This window comes from Perca flavescens, chromosome 13, assembly GCF_004354835.1.
Source record: "Perca flavescens isolate YP-PL-M2 chromosome 13, PFLA_1.0, whole genome shotgun sequence".
Lineage (NCBI taxonomy): Eukaryota > Metazoa > Chordata > Actinopteri > Perciformes > Percidae > Perca > Perca flavescens.
Genome location: NC_041343.1, coordinates 2,018,995 through 2,039,729, shown reverse-complemented (window position 1 = coordinate 2,039,729; position 20,735 = coordinate 2,018,995). Strand labels below are relative to the sequence as shown.

At 44.2% G+C, this 20,735-nt stretch overlaps 1 protein-coding gene across 1 annotated transcript; it reads left to right on the top strand.

Moving 5' to 3' along the window:
- The first annotated feature begins 1,277 nt into the window (after window positions 1–1,277).
- Window positions 1,278–14,583, top strand: LOC114566957 (putative transcription factor ovo-like protein 3). The gene is made up of 3 exons (XM_028595831.1): window positions 1,278–1,496; window positions 4,145–4,334; window positions 14,261–14,583. Exons 1-3 carry the CDS (start codon window positions 1,278–1,280, stop codon window positions 14,581–14,583), a joined length of 732 nt encoding a protein of 243 aa, XP_028451632.1.
- The last annotated feature ends 6,152 nt before the right edge of the window (window positions 14,584–20,735 follow it).

Below are 20,735 nucleotides of genomic sequence, written 5' to 3'. Positions count from 1 at the left end.
ATTTGCATGATGGGGTTTAGTCTCGAGCTGCAGTTGTATTTGCCATGCAGAGTCCAGTGAAATAAGATCCTCGCAGTTCATTGTCCTTTAAAGCATGCACTGACTGTGCAGACAATTGGACAAGGTTGTGCAGTTTACTTTCAAAATTCTTCATTCATTAGCAGACTTTTCAACAGAAATAAAAGTAATACTTTGATTTGCACATTTTAATACATACATTTTTATATCACCTTTTTTCTGTTCAAGGTTGCAGGGGCTGCTGCTTATCGCAGTACTGGGTGAGTGGCAGTATTCACAACAGAATAGAAAGTACCATCAGGTATGTGTAATCATGCAAAGAACACGGTCAACAGACAGCAAGTGCTTAAATGTGTGTGTGAATGGCCTTTGTGTGCTTTTTTAGAAGCTATGTAATCCCACCAAACAATTGCAACAGAAAGAGGCTAAAAAAAGAGAAAGGGCTGATTTACCTAGCAGTTAAGGCTGTGGCTCCTCTGTACTTGCTCCTGTTACTCAGACCGTGCCCTTTGTCTGGAGCCAGGGCTTGGTCCGAGACACAAATTTGCATGCCAAGGGCCACTTGAATGCGAAACTCCCCGGATTCTCAGTACCTGACATGCAAAACCAGTGGGGGACCAGTTAAAATGGCACACACATACAGTCAACACAGGTGTACTCTAGTCAAGAGCATCCTGCCCCCCCGCCCCTCTTCTTTAGAGCTCCAAACCTTACCACTCTTCCCAGAGAGTGTTATGGAAATAAGCACTGAGATTTTGCTGGGATACTGTACCTGCAGATTGATGAGGGTTGGATGTAAGGATTGGAGGCAAGGTGATATCTAGGTTGGTCCATAAAACTAAAAGCAGTGTGGGTGAAAGGATCAGAGGTTGAGGGACAGATCAACAGTAGTTGAAGAAAAAGACGACTAAGATAGCAAGAATTCAAAGGATGCCTAGGTCTTTCCTTGTTAAAAAGAAACGTGGGGCATGTGGAGCATGGCAATGGAAAGAGCCAGAACAGCTTGAGTGGAAAGAAGATAATACAGAAGGTAAAAATTTAAAGTATCTTTAAATGTATTTTCAGCTGTCAGAATTAGGCAGAACATCAAAGTTGGTTTATCCCTTTTAAAGTGTATCATGCATTTATTTTTGTTTGTATGTATCCTATGTATGTATGTATGTACGGTATTTGTATGTGGTCATTAATTTGCGTTTGTTAATTTACTTATAAAGTAAACAATTGTTTCTTTTTTATCCCTTTTAGTGAGTGAAATTGCTATGGAGCAGATATCCTGCAGTCCCAACACCCAACAGCCTGCAACTGTGCCTCAGTCAGTAGCCACTGTAGGGTGTGGGACAGCAGCTGGAATGAGAGTGTCAGTGCCTTTTGCAGGATCAGGAGGACCAGGGGCTGACACCAGGCCAGACTGGTCCACACTTATGCTACGGGGCTCCTTCTACCATCCCAGTACACTGGCGCTGGTCACCAGAGCAAAGGTAAGGCTTTTCTTGTCAAGTATAGTGTCACTCCTATATTAGGACCAAGTTTACTGGGCTTCCATACAAATGCTCACCCAACTTTTGACAATTTTTTACTGTGTATTGATAACTATCATATCTAGTATCAGCTAGTGACTGCTGTGAAGCTGACAGCCTGGAAAAACAGCTTACTGAAGGAAATGGACTTGACTGGAAAACATGGATTAGCAATCCCTGGTGGCAGCAGCTTAGTATGTTAGACTGCACCATTTATAGCCCAGGCCCACCATTTACCCCAAGAGTCAGCGAGAACAGGGGTGAAAGATGACTCACCCCGCTCATGACCTGTGCTATTAACCTTGAAATGGAACTCACAACAAATAGGGAAAGTACTTCAGTGGGAGCCACAGTATCAAAGGTGTGATAAGTCACACCGGGACGTTTTACGAGTACAATTAATTCACACATCAATTTTTGTTTTAAACGGTTGCTTTTGTCATGAGTAATTTTACACAGAACAGCAATATTACGCAGCAATAAAGCAACGTAATTTTTTCGAACGAGGTACATTTTCTGAGCTTTTGCACCGCAAATAAAGGCAGCAACCAATCATGTAGTGTTGTATACTTGTATTATAATACAACAACAAGGAAGCTGTAGTCCGACTGTATGGTTGTCAAACTTAAAAATGACTCCTTTCACCCTTGACAAAGACAGCATTTACCAAAGGCAATCTTTCCATTCTTACCTTTCACAGCGGTAGGCTACACTGCCCAACTTTTTACCAGAGGGAATGCATGCATGTCTGTCGCTGTCTAATTGCTGCCTGTAAAGTTTTGATGCAAAATATTCATCATGCCCCTGGCGTATAATGGCCTTAAAAGGAAAGACAACTGCAGCTACAGTGTGTATGAATGTGAAGTCCAGTGACCAGTAACCAAAGTTCACAGGATATAGCATCCCTGCCACTAAGGACAAAGCAGAAGGTAGCACTGTACGACAGGAAAGTGCTGAGAGTAGGCAGCCAAGGAAAGAGAGGCATTATGGGCAGAAACCCAAATAATATAATAGTATAATGATTTGGGCTAACGTAAAGGCTATATGGGAAATTGTTAATTCAGACCTGATCAGGTGCTAAAAATGAGAGTTAATAAGAAATTAGAGAAAATTAATCTATGAATATGGCGTGGAAATGTTTAGGGTTTGTAAGAGAAGGCAGAGGTAGTAAAGTCAAGGCAGCAACAGGAGATCTTTGGAGAGCGAAGGCAACTTAAGACAGTGGAGGAGGGCTACAGATAGTGAGAAAGAGGGCAGTAATGTGTTAGATTGGCAACTTTAAGGAAAGTAGAAAGCCTTAAAAATAAACACAAAAGGAATGCACTAGGGCAGCTGTGTTGCAAAGGGATAAGTTAGTAATTAAAAGTGGCACAAAGGGACTATAGGGAGTTAGAAGCTTACTTAGTAAAGCTGTACACAGATGGGGTAAGGGAGTTAGCATTACCTAGGGTGACCATATTTTGATTTCCAAAAAAGAGGACACTCGGCCCGGCCTCGAGACACAAATTTAGACAGGCTTCTCAGAGGTTAATGAACATGCTTTATTATGCCTCAATGGTGCAAAAATAACTTCTGTAATAAAATAAAATAAAATCTGTAAAACCTGTAACAAAATAATAGCGCTCTTTTAAAATAAATAAATAAATAATATGAAATCATTTTCTAAATATGAATCTGTGTTAGAAAATCCAGCTTCAACTAAATGAATACCTTTTCAATGTAATAAGATAAATAATAAAGACACGGAAACATATGTGCCAGCTTTGCACACGGTGCACTCCGCCTCCCACTTGTCCGGACATTTTTTTTGCTGTTCAACTGTGAAGCTGCACTAGTCTTATTTTATGGTTGTGCGCAGGCTCCACGCAGAGCTTTCACCGTAGCCTACATAAGTGGCCTGATGTTGATACTTGTGCGCTGGTGTGTGCGTCGAGCCGGCATGTATGTGTGTGTGTGTGTGGGGAGTGGGTGATAGAGCAAGGGAGAAGTGAGAGTGACGGCGAGCAAGTACGACACGGACACGTCCGGGCAAAAGAGGAAGTTTGGTCACCCTAGCATTAGATATGCCCTCCACTGGGGTAATAGAACATCAAATGGATCTTAGCCCGCACTCTAAAAGAGATGGAAATGGTAGTATGTCAGCATCCGTCCCCTGGACCTAATGGTACAACCCTATAGGCTGTATAAAAATGCTCTGAACGTGTGATTTTTGTGGAGCCTTATTAGAGTAGCATGGATGAAGCAGCTATGCATGCTCTTGCATAGGGCAGAAGGGATCTTTACTCCTAAGTAGTAATTACAACAATTTAGGCCTACCTGTCTTGTTAATGTAGAAGGTAAGATTTTAGATTTTATTTTAGTTTAGTGGTACAGAGATTGTTTGGGTACCTAGAAAGGATTAAGCTAATCACCACCTCAGTGTAGAAAGCCAAAATACCACGTTTTTCTGAGTGCTTGGAGCACACCAGGATTATAAAGCATACTATGTATTGATAACTGTTTAGACTGCACATTTTTCCTTGTAAGCTAACTAGAGTAAGAAAAATTCTGATGCTGATCAGTGTTATCCATGTTTTAATATTCATCAAGCAGTTATCTCTTTCTACCAGCCCCGTCCCCGTACTTCCCCCAGCTCAGGTGACTTTGTGTGCTCAGTGTGCCACAAGATATTCCCTCTGCAGCGCATGTTGACCCGACACTTGAAGTGCCACAGCCTGGTGAAGAGACATCCTTGTCGATTTTGTGGCAAAGGATTCAACGATACCTTCGACCTCAAGAGGCATATGCGAACACACACAGGTCAGGAATAAACTTTTCTCACACACATACACACACACACACACACACACACACACACACACACACTTCACATTCACACACAAACGCATGCAACAACAGAGAGTTTTGGAAATTAGTTATGTATGTATGTATCCTATAGGCTTTCTTAGAAAATCCTTTACTTTTATCAAAGTATTAGAACCAAAAACTAAAAATACTCTGTTACAATTAGAAATGATTAAAGCTACAAGCAGAGATGAATGGGCCCTTGCACTCGAGTCATGTCGGGGGTGCCACAGCTCCCAGTCGATGCAGCAGTGTATTTCCGTGACCGTCGAACACGCAAGATTTAGACTTAATTCTCTCCATAGAGTGCATACCATTGGAAATTACATATTTCTAATTGTGCACCACTTCCTGTGTCCTCTATGGGGCACTGAAAACACACCCTATTTATACGTCATGTTGCTGTATATCATGTTTAAACTACAACATGTAAATTTCAGGTAAATCGGAGGACTTTCATCAGGGCTTACTTTGTGTTGCCATTAGGTGGCACTATGACTATAACTCATTATTGGCATGTACATGCTCTCAGGCCTACCTCAGTCAGTGAGACAGCGGAGAAACAGAGAGATGGACGTGTCTTCTTTCTTCTTATTAGGGCCCGAGCACTGACAGCCTCGGTAGGCAAAGGCCCTATTAAAGATCTTGGCAAAGCTAACTTGCGAAGCTTTTTAGCACATGCTAAACAGTGTGGGCGGGGCATGGTGTAGATTTTTCATGTTTCGCCATGAAACAGGAAGTGGTTAGTAACTAGACTTTACATTGTCCAATCTGGCCCAAACCTATCATGCTTCACAAGTCTCCCGGCCTGAAGACATCTACATGTCAATATTGAGATATAATGATAGCGCATACTAAAGCTTAGATCGGACCCAAAAACTCAAGCCCGACCCTACCCAAGCCTGTGCACGTTGTGTCCGAGCACGGCCCGACACATTAACTGGAATTATGAGCCAGTTAATTTTTTTTTAAAAGTGGGCCGTTATAACAGACGTTCTCAACTACAATTCTGAGTTGTTTGAACTGCAGAAATCTGTTTAGAAGGGGTATGCTTGAGAACTAATAAAAGAGGACATTGAAGGCTGACTATCATCTTTTCTGCCATGGCAAGCCTTCTTCATGTGTCTGTTCATCGTCCCCATTTTTTTGCTGTCATAGGCGAGCAGCGTGCCGCACTTAATGCACTCGACAAAGCCAACACGTTGTCACTGCCCACGACTTGTTTAAAATGGTTCCATACCTCCGATTTTCCTCCAAACTTGCTCAAAGGTAGGCTAATTCTCCTGTTTTTATTTTTTCTTTACATCTTCAAGCTCCATGTTGCACTTAAGCTACACAATACAGCACAGCTGGCCCGGTGTGGCCAATAAAGTAATGATTAAAAAAACACAAATCACAAAGCTTGATCAAGGGAGAGGATAGTGGTGGGAAATATCTGCCCGACCCAGCCCGTGGCCGTGGCTCAGGCAGAGAATCTAAACTCTAGCGCATACTGGCAACAGGAAAGTTACAGTCATTACACTTTGATGTCCTCTACTTGACTAGATCCACCTCAAAAGTGTTCATGAAAGCCTTAAAGGAGAATTCTGGTCGGTTTCAACACGTAGCTCTGTTGTTTGTAAATTAGGAGTACTGTCAGTAGCGAGAAAAACGAAACCAATCGGTGCTGCCTACACCGAGTTATCCTCCTGCTGGATTTTGCACCGAACAAGCTTAAACAGGGCTTAAACGGGCAAGTTTTAAATGTGTTTTTAGCCTCTAAACATGTTCGAAATGCCATTACAAGTGCTTAGCCATGTGCAGTTATTCCTTCCGAGGGAACACAGCGAATTTGACTGAATTAGGTGTGACAGAAAGGCATAAAAGTTAATCCATGCCTCTGTTGATTTCATGCTTTCCGGTGAAGTCAACACTAGTCGATTACCAATCTCATACAATCCAATATTCGAAAATGTATTTTTTTTTTTTTTAAATTTGCAGAGGTTCTCTCCATAGTAACGAGTATGTATCAAGAGGCTGTAACCTGACACCACAGTGGAGCGAGCAGAGCTGCAGTTCAAGAGTTATCACGCATGCGCATAGGTAACCTAGCAACGGTGGGTACTGTCGGCAAAAGCAGGGAGGAGCTCACAGAGCTGACAGACGGAGCTTGGAGTTATGCCGCGTTCTATTTACTTCGGAACTCGGAAGCCGGAACTGGGAATGACATCATACCCAGGGGTTAAATTGGGATCTGTTATGTGAGGGAGATCTCCCTAGGGGTTTCCGGGGGTATGCAACTTTTTGAAATTTTTTTTTGAAAATAAACCATTAAATGCCACTTTATGGAGAGTTTTGTGCAAAGAAATGGAGAAATTGAGTCTTACATGATATGTGCAAAACTGCAAGGTCTTTGCATTGTTGTAGTAGCAACAGGGGCATAGCACAAAATTCTGGGCCCTGTAGAAAGGCATTTTCTATGGGGCCCCTCCCCGCATCCACAGCTATTCATCTTTTTGGGCCCTCCTCACATGAGGGCGCTGGTACTCAGTCCCTTTTTTCCCCCCAGTCCGACGCCCCTGAGTATCAACAGGTATTAGGACATTTAGCATTTACATTACTGTTAATCAGTCATCACTTGATTACACATTATTACCTTGTTATGATATAAGAAGTGACCCATACAATGTGCCAAACATAATGTGCCACATGAAGAGACAGTGCAGCATATGACAGTAGCTGAGAAGATTTGGGTCTGTGGTGACCAGGTCCACCTCACACAAACTTCCTTCTCCCAATCTCTCTCTTTACTACACACACACAGCGCTGAGTGGGGCTCTCCAATGCTCGGAGCCGCTGGCGGAGATGCAACGGCGAGGACCGGTTCAACGGCTTGGTCGGCGACTTGAACTCGTAGCGGCCGTTGCAGCTTCCGAGCACCGGGCTTCCACCGCTGCAAACAGGGTTTTTAGCTTTAGGAGAAGGCATTTTATCTGTTAATCCTACAAACGAGCAGGCTTAGTCTATGTGCCGGGGCTGAGCCCCAGAGAGCCCCGGTCCAATTTAACCACTGGTCATACCCGAGTTGAATGCGTTCTATTTAAAAGTCAGATTTTCATTGTTTTCATTAGCTCTAGCCCGGTTAGCTATTGTTAGCAACCAGTTCTACACAAAAATTGGCAGACATGTCAGACCTGTTCTGACCTGGTGAAAATTGCAAAGTTCTGTAGTGATTTGGCTTGGGCATGGCCAGCAGGCTCCGTAGCGCCCCCAAACGCACGTTCAAATAAAGTTCCTTTGATTTTCACGAAACTTGGTGGGACCATTGTTCTTATGTTAAAGGTCCCATGACATGGTGCTCTTTGGATGCTTTTATATAGACCTTAGTCGTCTCCTAATACTGTATCTGAAGTCTCTTTCCCGATATTCAGCCTTGGAGAGGGGAGGGGCAAGGTGGAGGGTGGTGTGGCTTAACCAACTGCCACTTTGCTCGTTTGAAAGCCACGACTCTCATGGGTGGGCCAAATTCTCTGGGCGGGCAAAACAGAGAAAGGGGAGGTAACCTTTTCCAGATTCCGATTCCAGATTGGCCCATTAGTCCAGGCAGAGTAACGTAATACGACAGACTAATTATAAAATAATTTTTTGCAGCTTAGATCGTTTCTATGAGGTGTCCAGAACAACATACTAAAAGTCCTAAGAAATCCTAGTTGAGGAAATATGTTAAATTCTCATCAATCCGAGACGTGTGCCAATAAGGCCAGGCAACAATACACCCCAATGGGGCTATTTTTTTCCTTTACTCCTATCAAAATGAAACTTTACACAATGAAAGACCCATGAAAAGTAAAAAATGTTGAATTACAAGTTTCTTTTGAAATGAATTTGAATATGCACATGAGTTCCACACTAACTGAATATGTCCTAATTTGCATAGGCAGAAACACCATTCATATGCATGACAAATACATCTGCCCAATCTTCATCCAATCATCCTACTGCCAATGGGTGATGGCAATGCTGCGTTTAGACTGGCCTCTAACCAGAAAACACAAGCTAACTACAAAAAGAGAAGCAGTTTTGGTGTCTGGCAAAATTATTTTAAAGAGCTGGAATGTGTGTCTATCTGGTTTTTTATCTGTCTTCTGCAAAAAGTGCTTAACAGTATCATTAAAAAAGGCACAGAGAAACCACTTACCCCTTACCAGTTACAGACCAATCTCTCTTCTTCCTAGTTCTCTAAGATATTAGAAAAGCTGTTTGTTCTACGAATGGACCACTTCATTGAAACACACACAATATTGGTGATCACCAATTCAGATCCAACCGATCCACCACAATGGCAGTTATGGAATTAGTAGAGGAGATATCAACAGCAATAGGAAATAAGAAATTCAGAGTAATAGTATTTATAGACCTAAAAAAAGCATTTGACTCCATAGATCATGCAATGTTAATGAGAAAACTAGAAAAATATGGCATAAGAGGTGTAGCACACACATGGCTTAGTAACTATCTTGACAACAGACAGCAGTATGTACAAATACATAATGATAATTCTGATTTAATGAAAGCAACATGTGGGGTTCTACAAGGTTCAGTACTCGGTCCAAAGCTGTTCGTGTTGTACATAAATGATTGTATAGACATAATGTGTCTAAATTTTTGAAATATGTGTTGGTTGCGACCTGGGGCAGCTTTCGGATACAATGGAGAAAGAGCTGAACATTTTAAAACAATGGTTTAATTATAATAAGTTGTCTTTAAATTTAAATAAAACATAATATTTGGAAATAAAAAAATCAATTATGAAGCAAATATGATAGAAAATGTGAAAATAGAAAGAGTCTATGAAAGCAAATTCTTAGGAGTGATTATAGACCACAAATTATGCTGGAAATCACATATCAAACAAGTGAAAACAAAAGGATCAATGTCCATTGTGATATATAAAACCAAAGATGTGCTCAATTCATATTCATTACATATATTGTACAGTTCCTTAATATTGCCATACATTGTGGAAATATGGGGAAACAGGTACAAACAATTACTAACCCTATTTTTATATTACAAAAGAGAGCAATATTAACAGAGCAGAATACCATGAACCAACAAATAGATATTTATAAACTCACACACACTTAAATTTAGACACTTGGTGGAAGCCAAAACAATGCCATCCATCCATCCATCCATCCATCTTCGTCCGCTTATCCGGTGTCGGGTCGCGGGGGGAGCAGCTCCAGCAGGGGACCCCAAACTTCCCTTTCCCTAGCAACATTAACCAGCTCCGACTGGGGGATCCCGAGGCGTTCCCAGGCCAGGTTGGAGATATAATCCCTCCACCTAGTCCTGGGTCTTCCCCGAGGCCTCCTCCCAGCTGGACGTGCCTGGAACACCTCCCTAGGGAGGCGCCCAGGGGGCATCCTTACCAGATGCCCGAACCACCTCAACTGGCTCCTTTCGACGCAAAGGAGCAGCGGCTCTACTCCGAGCTCCTCACGGATGACTGAGCTTCTCACCCTATCTCTAAGGGAGACGCCAGCCACCCTCCTGAGGAAACCCATTTCGGCCGCTTGTACCCTGGATCTCGTTCTTTCGGTCATGACCCAGCCTTCATGACCATAGGTGAGGGTAGGAACGAAAACTGACCGGTAGATCAAGAGCTTTGCCTTCTGGCTCAGCTCTCTTTTCGTCACAACGGTGCGATAGATTGAATGCAATACCGCACCCGCTGCGATTCTCCGACCAATCTCCCGCTCCATTGTCCCCTCACTCGCGAACACAACCCCAAGGTACTTGAACTCCTTCACTTGGGGTAAGGACTCATTCCCTACCTGGAGAAGGCATTCCATCGGTTTCCTGCTGAGAACCATGGCCTCAGATTTAGAGGTGCTGATCCTCATCCCAACCGCTTCACACTCGGTTGCGAACCGATCCAGTGAGTGCTGAAGGTCGCAGGCCGATGATGCCATCAGGACCACATCATCTGCAAAGAGCAGCGATGAGATCCCCAGCCCACCAAACTGCAACCCCTCCCCACCCCGACTACGCCTCGATATCCTGTCCATAAATATTACAAACAGGATTGGTGACAAAGCGCAGCCCTGGCGGAGGCCAACCCTCACCTGAAACGAGTCCGACTTACTACCGAGAACCCGACACAGCTCTCACTTTGGTCATACAGAGATTGGATGGCTCTGAGTAGAGACCCCCTCACCCCATACTCCCGCAGCACCTCCCACAGTATCTCCCGGGGGACCTGGTCATACGCCTTCTCCAAATCTACAAAACACATGTAGACCGGTTGGGCATACTCCCAGGCTCCCTCCAGGATCCTTGCGAGAGTGAAGAGCTGGTCCGTTGTTCCACGACCAGGACGGAATCCGCATTGTTCCTCCTCAACCCGAGGTTCGACTATCGGCCGAACCCTCCTTTCCAGCACCTTGGGGTAGACTTTACCAGGGAGTCTGAGAAGTGTGATACCCCTATAATTGGCACACACCTCTGGTCCCCCTTTTTAAAGGGGAACCACCACCCCAGTCTGCCACTCCTTTGGCACCGTCCCAGACTTCCACGCAATGTTGAAAAGGCGTGTCAACCAGGACAGCCCCTCCACACCCAGAGCCTTGAGCATTTCTGGACGGATCTCATCAATCCCGGGGCTTTGCCACTGTGTAGTTGTTTGACTACATCAGTGACTTCCGCCTGGGAAATCGGCGACAATCCCCCATTATCCTCCAGCTCTGCCTCTAAGATAGAGGGCGTATTAGTCGGATTCAGGAGTTCCTCAAAGTGCTCCTTCCACCGCCCTATTACCTCCTCAGTTGAGGTCAACAGTGTCCCATCCTTACTGTACACAGCTTGGATGGTTCCCCCTTCCCCCCACTCCTGAGGTGGCGAACAGTTTTCCAGAAGCACTTTGGTGCTGACCGAAAGTCCTTCTCCATGTCTTCTCCAAACTTCTCCCACACCCGCTGCTTTGCCTCTTTCACGGCAGAGGCTGCAGCCCTTCGGGCCCTTCGGTACCCTGCAACTGCCTCCGAGTCCTCCGGGATAACATATCCCGGAAGGACTCCTTCTTCAGTCGGACGGCTTCCCTGACCACCGTGTCCACCACGGTGTTAGTGGGTTACCGCCCCTTGAGGCACCTAAGACCCTAAGACCACAGCTCCTCGCCGCAGCTTCAGCAATGGAAACTTTGAACATTGTCCACTCGGGTTCAATGCCCCCAGCCTCCACAGGGATGCACGAAAAGCTCCGCCGGAGGTGTGAGTTGAAAGTCTGTTGGACAGGGGCCTCCTCCAGACGTTCCCAATTTACCCGCACTACACGTTTGGGCTTACCAGGTCTGTCCAGAGTCTTCCCCCACCCTCTGACCCAACTCACCACCAGATGGTGATCAGTTGACAGCTCTGCCCCTCTCTTCACCCGAGTGTCCAAAACATATGCGTCAGATCAGATGAAACGATTATAAAATCGATCATTGACCTTCGGCCTAGGGTGCTCTGGTACCAGGTACACTTATGAGCATCCCTATGTTCGAACATGGTGTTTGTTATAGACAATCCATGACTAGCACAGAAGTCCAACAACAAACAACCACTCTGGTTTAGATCAGGGAGGCCGTTCCTCCCAATCACGCCTCTCCAGGTGTCTCCATCATTGCCCACGTGTGCGTTGAAGTCCCCCAGCAGAACAATGGAGTCCCCCACTGGAGCCCCATGCAGGACTCCAGTCAAGGTCTCCAAGAAGGCCGAATACTCCAAACTCCTGTTTGGTGCATATGCACAAACAACAGTCAGAGTTTTTCCCCCCACAACCCGCAGGCGTGGGGAGGCGACCCTCTCGTCCACCGGGTAAACTCCAACACAGCGGCGCTCAGCCGGGGCTTGTGAGTATCCCCACACCCGCCCGGCGCCTCACACCCTGGGCAACTCCGGAGAAGAAAAGAGTCCAACCACTATCCAGGAGTATGGTTCCAGAACCAAGACTGTGCGTGAGGTAAGCCCCACCAGATCTAACCGGTGGCGCTCCACCTCCCGCACCAGTTCCGGCTCCTTCCCCACAGAGAGGTGACGTTCCACGTCCCCAGAGCCAGCGTCTGCCGCCCAGGTCTGGTCCGTCGAGGCCCCTGACCTTCACTGCCACCCATGTGGCATTGCACCCGACCCCAACGGTTCCTCCCACAGGTGGTGGGCCCATGGGATGGAGAGGGAGTTGCCACGTAGCTTGTTCGGGCTGTGCCCGGCAGGCTCCGTGGCAAACCCGCCACCAGGCGCTTCGCCGACGAGCCCGCCGTCTGGGCCTGGCTCCAGACGGGGCCCCGGGCTTCCTCCGGCAGGGTCACTCCATCTCTGCTTAGCTTTTTCATTGGGGTTTTTGAACCATTCTTTGTCTGGCCCCTCACCTGAGACCACTTTGCCTTGGGAGACCCTACCAGGAGCACAAAGCTCCAGACAACACAGCCCTCAGGTTCACAGAGACACACAAACCTCTCCACCACGATAAGGTGATGGTTCACGGAAACAATGCAAATAATGTAAAGTGTCAAAAATAGGATGGTTCCAGACTGTATCCAGAAGCTGTTTCAGATTACGGTTTCAGTAAGTATGAACTGAGGGGAATGTACATGTTCACAAAGCTAAACAGCAAAAGGAGTAAACATGTGGAATCTTTTAGATGAGGAAGTGTTGATAATATCCTGAGGGACCTAAGAACAAAATAAGAATAAAATAGAATGTAAAAAGGGTAGGTGTAATAAGAAAATGCTTCCACCTACACCTTTTCGATCAGTATTGATTATAGACGAGAATATGACACTGTATGAACTACCAGGCACACTTTGTTTTTGTTAGTTTTTTATCATTTATGTTATGTTTGTGATGTTGTGTGAGCAAAATAAAACTAAACAAAAAAATAGTGGGGTCTACACATGATATACAGCAACGTGACGTATAGTGTGTGTTCTCTAATGCCACATAGTGGACAGAGAAAGTGTTACAGGCAACCGGCATCCCACCAGTACCCCCGACCATCTGGGAGGGGCGAGGGCCTCACTTCTTGCAGCTTTAATTAGGGCCCGAGCACAAAAGTGCCCGGGCCCAACGGAAATCTATGAGCCAATATTGAGTTATAGTCATAACTCATCAACTCAAATTGCACCGTTCTGCTTTGATTGGGCTCGGGTGTGGCCAGCGGGCTAACACGCCATGGTTCAGATAAAGGTTCTTTGATCTTTACGAAATTTGGAAGTCAGTCATCTTGCATTAAGTGCCAACTGGTCAAGGCCACACCCCCCCACCTTGCCCCCCCTCTCTCCTCCTCAATAGCTACAGACACAGAAATGGCACATACTAAGGAAAGCTCATTGTGGGACTGGCTCTAGTGGCTGTAATTCTGCACCAAGGCTGAATTTGGGGAAAGAGACTTCAGATACGGTATTAGGGGACCACTAAGGTCTATATAAAAGCATCCAAAGAGCATCATGTTATGGGACCTTTAAGGAGTTTGATTGTAAATGTGGTGAATATCTTAAGGGAGAATAAGGCTTCTTGTGCATTTAAGCACATTATTATCCTTATTATTTTGAGACAGGCCTATTCCTGACTGATCAGCTGAACAGCCACACACAAAAATATATAATAATAATTAAAATAATCTTTAAAAAATAAATAAAAATGTTTGGTGCAGTTAAGGGAAGCTGTTGATAGCACCCGCACCCCTACTTCCAAGGTCTATGATCCCAGAATATATGTGTGGTGTAGCAGACCACACGGCGCTGTGGAGATAGGTCTGGCAATGCTGGACTAGTTAACCACTGATGCCAATCTAAATGTATAAATGCATCATCACAAATATGCACAGGAAGAAAACTCTTTTCTCTCACCCTGCTGCAGGTATACGTCCCTACAAGTGTGAGCTATGTGAGAAAGCCTTCACACAGCGTTGCTCTCTGGAGTCCCACATGAGGAAGATTCACGGTGTTCACCAACAGTATGCCTACCGCCAGAGACGCTCCAAGATCTTTGTATGTGAGGACTGTGGTTACACCTCAAGCCGCCCTGATGAGTATTTCCTTCATGTAAGACAGTGCCACCCTGGCAGTCCCGCCCTCCGAAGGTACTACCGCCGCCAGGTCCATGAGAACAGCAGCTTTGCTTCAGAAGACAGTAAACTCAACCCCTATTTGCTGTACTCAGCCCCTGCATACTATATGTAGATTTCATTCTAATGAAAAGGACATTGTATTGGAGCATTGCATCAGAGCTGTTTCAAGTCATTCATAATTGACATTTTAAGGAATTTTTTGAATTTGTATTCAACTAAGTAATGTAATAGATATTTTTTTGTTTAGCTATATAGTTTTCAACAATATATTTTACTTTAAGAGATTACTTTTTCTACCAGTTTTTAACACTTTTAGTGTTTGTTTTCTTGCCTAGTTAAAATAAAAATGAAGGATAAAAAATTATTCTTAACATTTGTATTGTTTAATTACGTAGAAATGCATTTTAGGCTGTACTGTCTGCCACTCCTAAACAGCTGACAGGAAAAAAATACCCCAAAAGCCACAGAGTGGTGGTGTCTCTGCGAGAAAGGAGACCCATGTACCCTGCCAAAAACATCAGAAAAAATAGTTAAAATATGATATATAGGTTACAAGACTTCAAAGAACCAATCAGCACCAAAAATGCCAAACTTTTTCTCTACTGGGAGACTGACAAAATGACACAAAAATCACCTGCCACCTTCTGCCCAATACCAAGTCCCACTATCGTATAGTCCTTGAAAGTAACCTACTCTTCCTTACCTTCTTCGCAACCTTGAGACCTGAAGAAGCTTCTTTTTTCATGATTAACATTTTTTTTTTTTTACAAAATACAAAATCTACAACTTCCGTCATCACCACCCACCCAGACAAAAATCAAGAAAAGATGACACAGTAACTACAATATTCCAGACCATTCAACAAAATAGTAACAAACTGGTTACTAAACCAAGTAAACATGTATAAATTACCATTATTTTATTTTATTATATTTATATATATTATATATTTTATTATATTTTATTCACTCAATCTCTCAAGGGATTTTTCCAAATGTATTAAAAAACTGCTATTGTGTCACCAATTCTTGAAGCAGGAGATCCCCAACCTGAGCACCGACTTTGTAATGTGTTCAAAAAAGGTGGTCTGCAGCTAGACAAAGAATGATTGAAAATGCTCTGCCTTTACAAAATTTCAACTGACAAATATACCCAAAGCTGGAATTAACATAAGCACTAAACCAAGTAGCTAAACCTAAGGTTCCTCTAAACAAGCCAACCAAGTCTTCTGTAAATGCACATTAACCAAACAAACAAACAAAGCTTAAAACCTAAACTGCATGACCAAGATTTTTAACTTGCAACATTAAGGTACCAACTTATCCTAGCTGAACACTTAGCAGGACCTGTCCCTGCCCCAGCCCTTCTCCTCTTCCTCCCCCTCCGCCTCCTCCTGAGGATAGTGATAGATATTTTTTTAAAAGCCCGCAGGAAGACTTCAGAACCCTGTCTTAAGAACAAGGCAGGATCTCAAGTTTGAGAGGCACCACCTGGTGTATGAGGCAAAGTGTCCCTTGGGCTGAGAGGAGCGGGGTGCAGCTGACAACACTGTGAGGGATGTTAGTAAGCTTGATACCCTCGCAGTTCTGTCAGCTGCCCCCTGTTCTCTCTCTCTCTCTTACATGCACGTGAATACACACAGTATCATTCACACAGGAAGTCCTGTGAGGCTGCCTTTGGGCTGAGAGGAGCGGGGTGCAACTTTTAGGGGTGTTATGGCGTGTTATACCTGCTCGACTCGCCTCGACTCGGCGCACTGTGCGTCCCTTTTCCATTGCAGATTTTAGTACAAGGGGGTAAGCTTCGCTTCAGAACTCGAACCTCCGATGGCGCCATTTTGTTGCTACAAAGGTATCACCTCCTGTTAGCATTCCACTGACCGCCTTTTTTTTACATCACTTGACTGCGAATAACTTTACATCTGAAGCGTTTAAAGACTCTATTTGTCCATTGTTTAATTCTAAATAAACACGACAATGTATAAAAGGCTCCATTACCTTGTACCTCACGTTATGGCTCCGTAGCAGACGTTTTTGTAAAAATAGGCTAACGATTGTGTCATAACCAAGTGACTTACTGTCGCACAGTAGAGGAATTACTGTGTAGTACAGGAGAAGCTCGCAGGCAGTTTCGACTTACATTAGCTGTTTAGGTTTAATTACGAATGTTAACTAGCATGTTAGTTAGCAATAATTAGCCTGTGCTTATGTTATCTCCTTACATATACCTACACTCTCCGTCTCTGTAAGATTGGAAATGATTGAGATTTCTCTTGGCACAGCTACCAGAAGACTTACAACTTTCAGACACGTTGCTCACGTCACATTTACGTTGTCTCTGTCAGTTGGAGGCTGCGCAGTACAGCAAGAGATCACCGGAAAAGTGCTTCTAATAGCCTTCACTGATCTCCGTCCAGAGCAACGGGGTCTATTGGTCCATTATATATATGTCAATGTTTTAGTACCGCCTCAGCTTGGCTGGTCGTCATAGCGACTGCCGTGGGCGTGGCTTGGTAGCGTTGCATTTCCCCCGACTCATTTCCTGGTTCTCCTCCGTAAACAACATGAAATCAACAGGATAGTTAACTTTTCCTGCTCCAGATTTCCCACCGTGGTCAGAAAGAACAGGGGAAACACTTTGTTTCTCTCGCTATATGACTCTAGAGTCACTACTCGCTGCGGAGCTAATCGCCGGCACTCTCTCACTTCTCCCTCGCTCACCAGCTCCCCACACACACACGGCGACTCGACACACAGCGCACAAGTATAAACATCAGGCCACTTGTATGTACGGAGAAAGCTCTGCGTGGAGCCTCCGGCAGCAAAAAAACACAGCTGGCTAATCTATTTAAAAATGCCGTCTGTCGCTAGCAATGCAGTGATCAGTGACGATTCTTTCCGACCAATCTGTAGCCTGCAGGGTTTCACGTCACCTTCTCGGCTCGCCTCAGCTCGCTTGGAACCTCGACTGAGGAGGTACTAAAAAAAGTACCTGTTAGCAGGTACCAGGGACTTTTTTCGTAATGGAAAACCAAAAAAAGGCGAGTAGAGTCGAGGCGAGGCGAGTAGGTACCATGTAATGGAAAAGCGCCATTAGTAAGCTTGTTACCCTCACAGTGCTCCCTCACATGCATGTGCGCAAACACACATCCTGCAAAGACACATGTTCTGTTCATGTTTTCTTTAATGATTACTACATCATCATTAGTTATGTTCATTTGTTATGATTTAGTACTTTAGTACTAGATTATTAATAAGGAAAATAAATAATTTTCTTGCAGCATGTTCTTTTCAAATGTGCTTCTCTTAAAGGTGCCGTAGGTAAGCCTTATAAAACTAACTTTCTGTCATATTTGCTGAAACTGACCCTATGTTCGAGTAGAACTACATGAAGCAGGTAATTAAAAAAATAATCTGGCTCCTCTGGCACCACCTACAGCTTGTAGTGTGATTTGCAAAAATCCACCGCTCCCTGTCAGGGCCAGGGGGGTGTCTAACTGCGTGTCAATGACTACTCATGCACACGCATTCATTCTCCCTTTAGGAGACCGTTTTGGGCTTTAGCGGAAAGGGGGAAAGCGGAAAGGGGGGAGGGACTGAGAAGTTGTCGATGTTCAAATTTTTTGGCTATGTCCTGTATCTTCGCAATCCTACCTACGGCACCTTTAATGTGTGTTAATTAAAAAGTGGGACATTTCAAACAACTGCTGCATTTTCCATTATACTGTATATGAAGTCCACTTGTGGCAGGCATGCAGGCAGAGTGCAGAGCAGCGTTTCTTCCCACACATTTGTTGTTTCTCTTTTTTACACAAGTTGTTGGATATTAAAAAAATCTGAACAACTTGGCCCCATTTATCCATCATATTTTATTGGAGCTTCAAAGTTACAGAAAGTCATTCATTTTCAATGGTGTTATCAGTATTTACTGATGAGTTAATAAACTGGTAAGTATAAACTAAGATTGTAATAAGATTGTTTTTATTTACAATAAATATTGTAAAATATTTTCAACATTCATGGTTGTGCGTTTCATATTATTTTTAAATCCATGTTATAGTTTAAAAGTGTATAGGTGCTTAGCTATGGAAATTATGCTTGTAATGTAATTGGTGGCTTTTAAAAGAGCCATTTGAAGCCCTAGGTCTATACTCCAGGTTGCAAGTGGACAGTTCCCTCGGTGGTATATGTCTCCTGGACACGGATGGCCTCCCGTGCGGAGTAGTTGCTGCCCACTCGGGTTACTGTCTGTAGGCCAGCAACTTCCCTGTTTGCTGCTGGTGGTGGTGGTCCTGCATGTCTTGCAGTTGCCCTGGTTGGCGTCTTGGAGGTCCTCCTCAGGAAATTATGCAGGACACAGGTGTTGGGGACCAAGAAGCTGGTTAAACCTGATTTAACCAAAAGGCCTCAGATTGAGCTGACCAGAGAGACAAAGGAATCATGGCCTGTATGTAAACTCCAAAGGCTGGTTAATTCACACCTCAATGCGAAAGTCCCAGCCAGAAGGGACAAGCCTCACAGCTGGCAGGAAGTAAAAGAACTACAAGATTGTAGTCTTCAAACTTTCAAGAGTTTTGAGTCTTCCTATTGGTTCATCGGGACCATAAACACAGCATGCAGTCTTGACCTATAAATAAGCCTGATCACCCAAAATCCTGTTGTCTTCACTGCAACCCCCGTTGCTGAAAGGAGGCGCGCAAGCGCTTGTGCTGAACTTCCATTTTCTGGAGAAAGTGGATTTTATTTCGGTGGATCCTTGAAAACGCACCAGTGTTTTCATATCTGCAGTGAGAAGGAAACAACGTTTTTCTTCTCAAAGTGTAAAAAGGTATATAAGTTTATTATTGAAGGATTATTGATTAGCTACTGATAATTGTGACGTTAATAAATCTTATTATACTTAATTAGCAGTTGCTTGTGATTATTTGTGTACTTGTTGTAATAATTGCTGGCTAAAAAGGTCCGTGCTCAAAATTATCCCTTCCTTTAATCCCTTTTAAAGGATTTTCACAGAAATGAGACTGTTCCACAGTTTGATTATTGGTCCCTGACTTGCAGGGTGGTGCCCCGTTTTGATTGTTTGTCGATTTGATACAGTTATTAATAACCATATTCATAACTTTATTAATATTGATAAAACATCTTTTGATAATTTGCCAATGGTCAAATCTGTACCCTATGGGAATCCAACACAGGTAGCCTTCAAACAGGTGTCCACATTTGCAGGGCTGACCCCAATGACTCCTCTGTACATACGCCATTGAGACATGAGAATACCAAAGTATTCTCAACAATCAGCCTTGCATGTGACAGCCTGAAGTTGAATACTCTGCACCTGCCAGAGTGGTTGGAGCCAGAAAAAGGCCGCATGAGGTTACGGCACAGTGGGAAGGCAACAAAGACGTGTGGCTGCGGTCCTAAATGCTCAGCTCCCGGCAGCAGAGCATCCCAGGACACCGCCGTCACTTGTCCTCCCGTAGCTGCAGTTGGGGAAAGCCCACCGGTGGTAAAAACCCCTTTACAATGCTCAGCCAATCCTCAGTGGTGGGCACTGGTATGTACTCCTCCACCATGGAGTCCTAAATTGCCCTGCAGACCTGGGGGACAATGTTGACCACAGTGCTCACATGGGAGTCCATGTGATAGCTAGCAGCAAATGTGCATTGGGAGTCCCCTGTGGACATCAACCACAGGCAAATAGCCAGACACTCAGCAGGACATATTGCACAGTGAGGGGTGTTTGCAAGCTTGTGTGGTGAAAGTTTTTCTTGAAGCAACAGCGTTAAATCAAAAATCAAAATCAAAAACGAATAACGACTGTTTGAGAATTAAACCAAAGTCTGGTCTTTGAGTATTTATTTAAATTTGCAAATGCAGAGAAAACAGTTTCACAAGTACCATGGCACATCTGAAAGGGTCTTCTAACCTAAAGTCTAAACATCCACACTTCATATAGTGAAAACCTCTGTTAAGCGACCCCTCTAAACGTATCTTCTAGCATGCTCATAGTTGAAAAGAGGACATCATTAACAGTCAAACCATTGTCTCACCTTCCCCTCTCCTTTCTGTTTCTAACATTAGCCTAAACAACAGTTTATCTCAGGAGACAGAAACCTACGTAGTTCTCACTGTTGTAAACAGTCATCGGCCTTCTCCACTTCTATCTAAGTAAAAAGTCAACAATGTGAGGAGCTTCAAGCTAGTAAAACTAAATAACTCTCTATATCTAGGCTATACAGACGGCGGGCTCGTCGGCGAGCGCCTG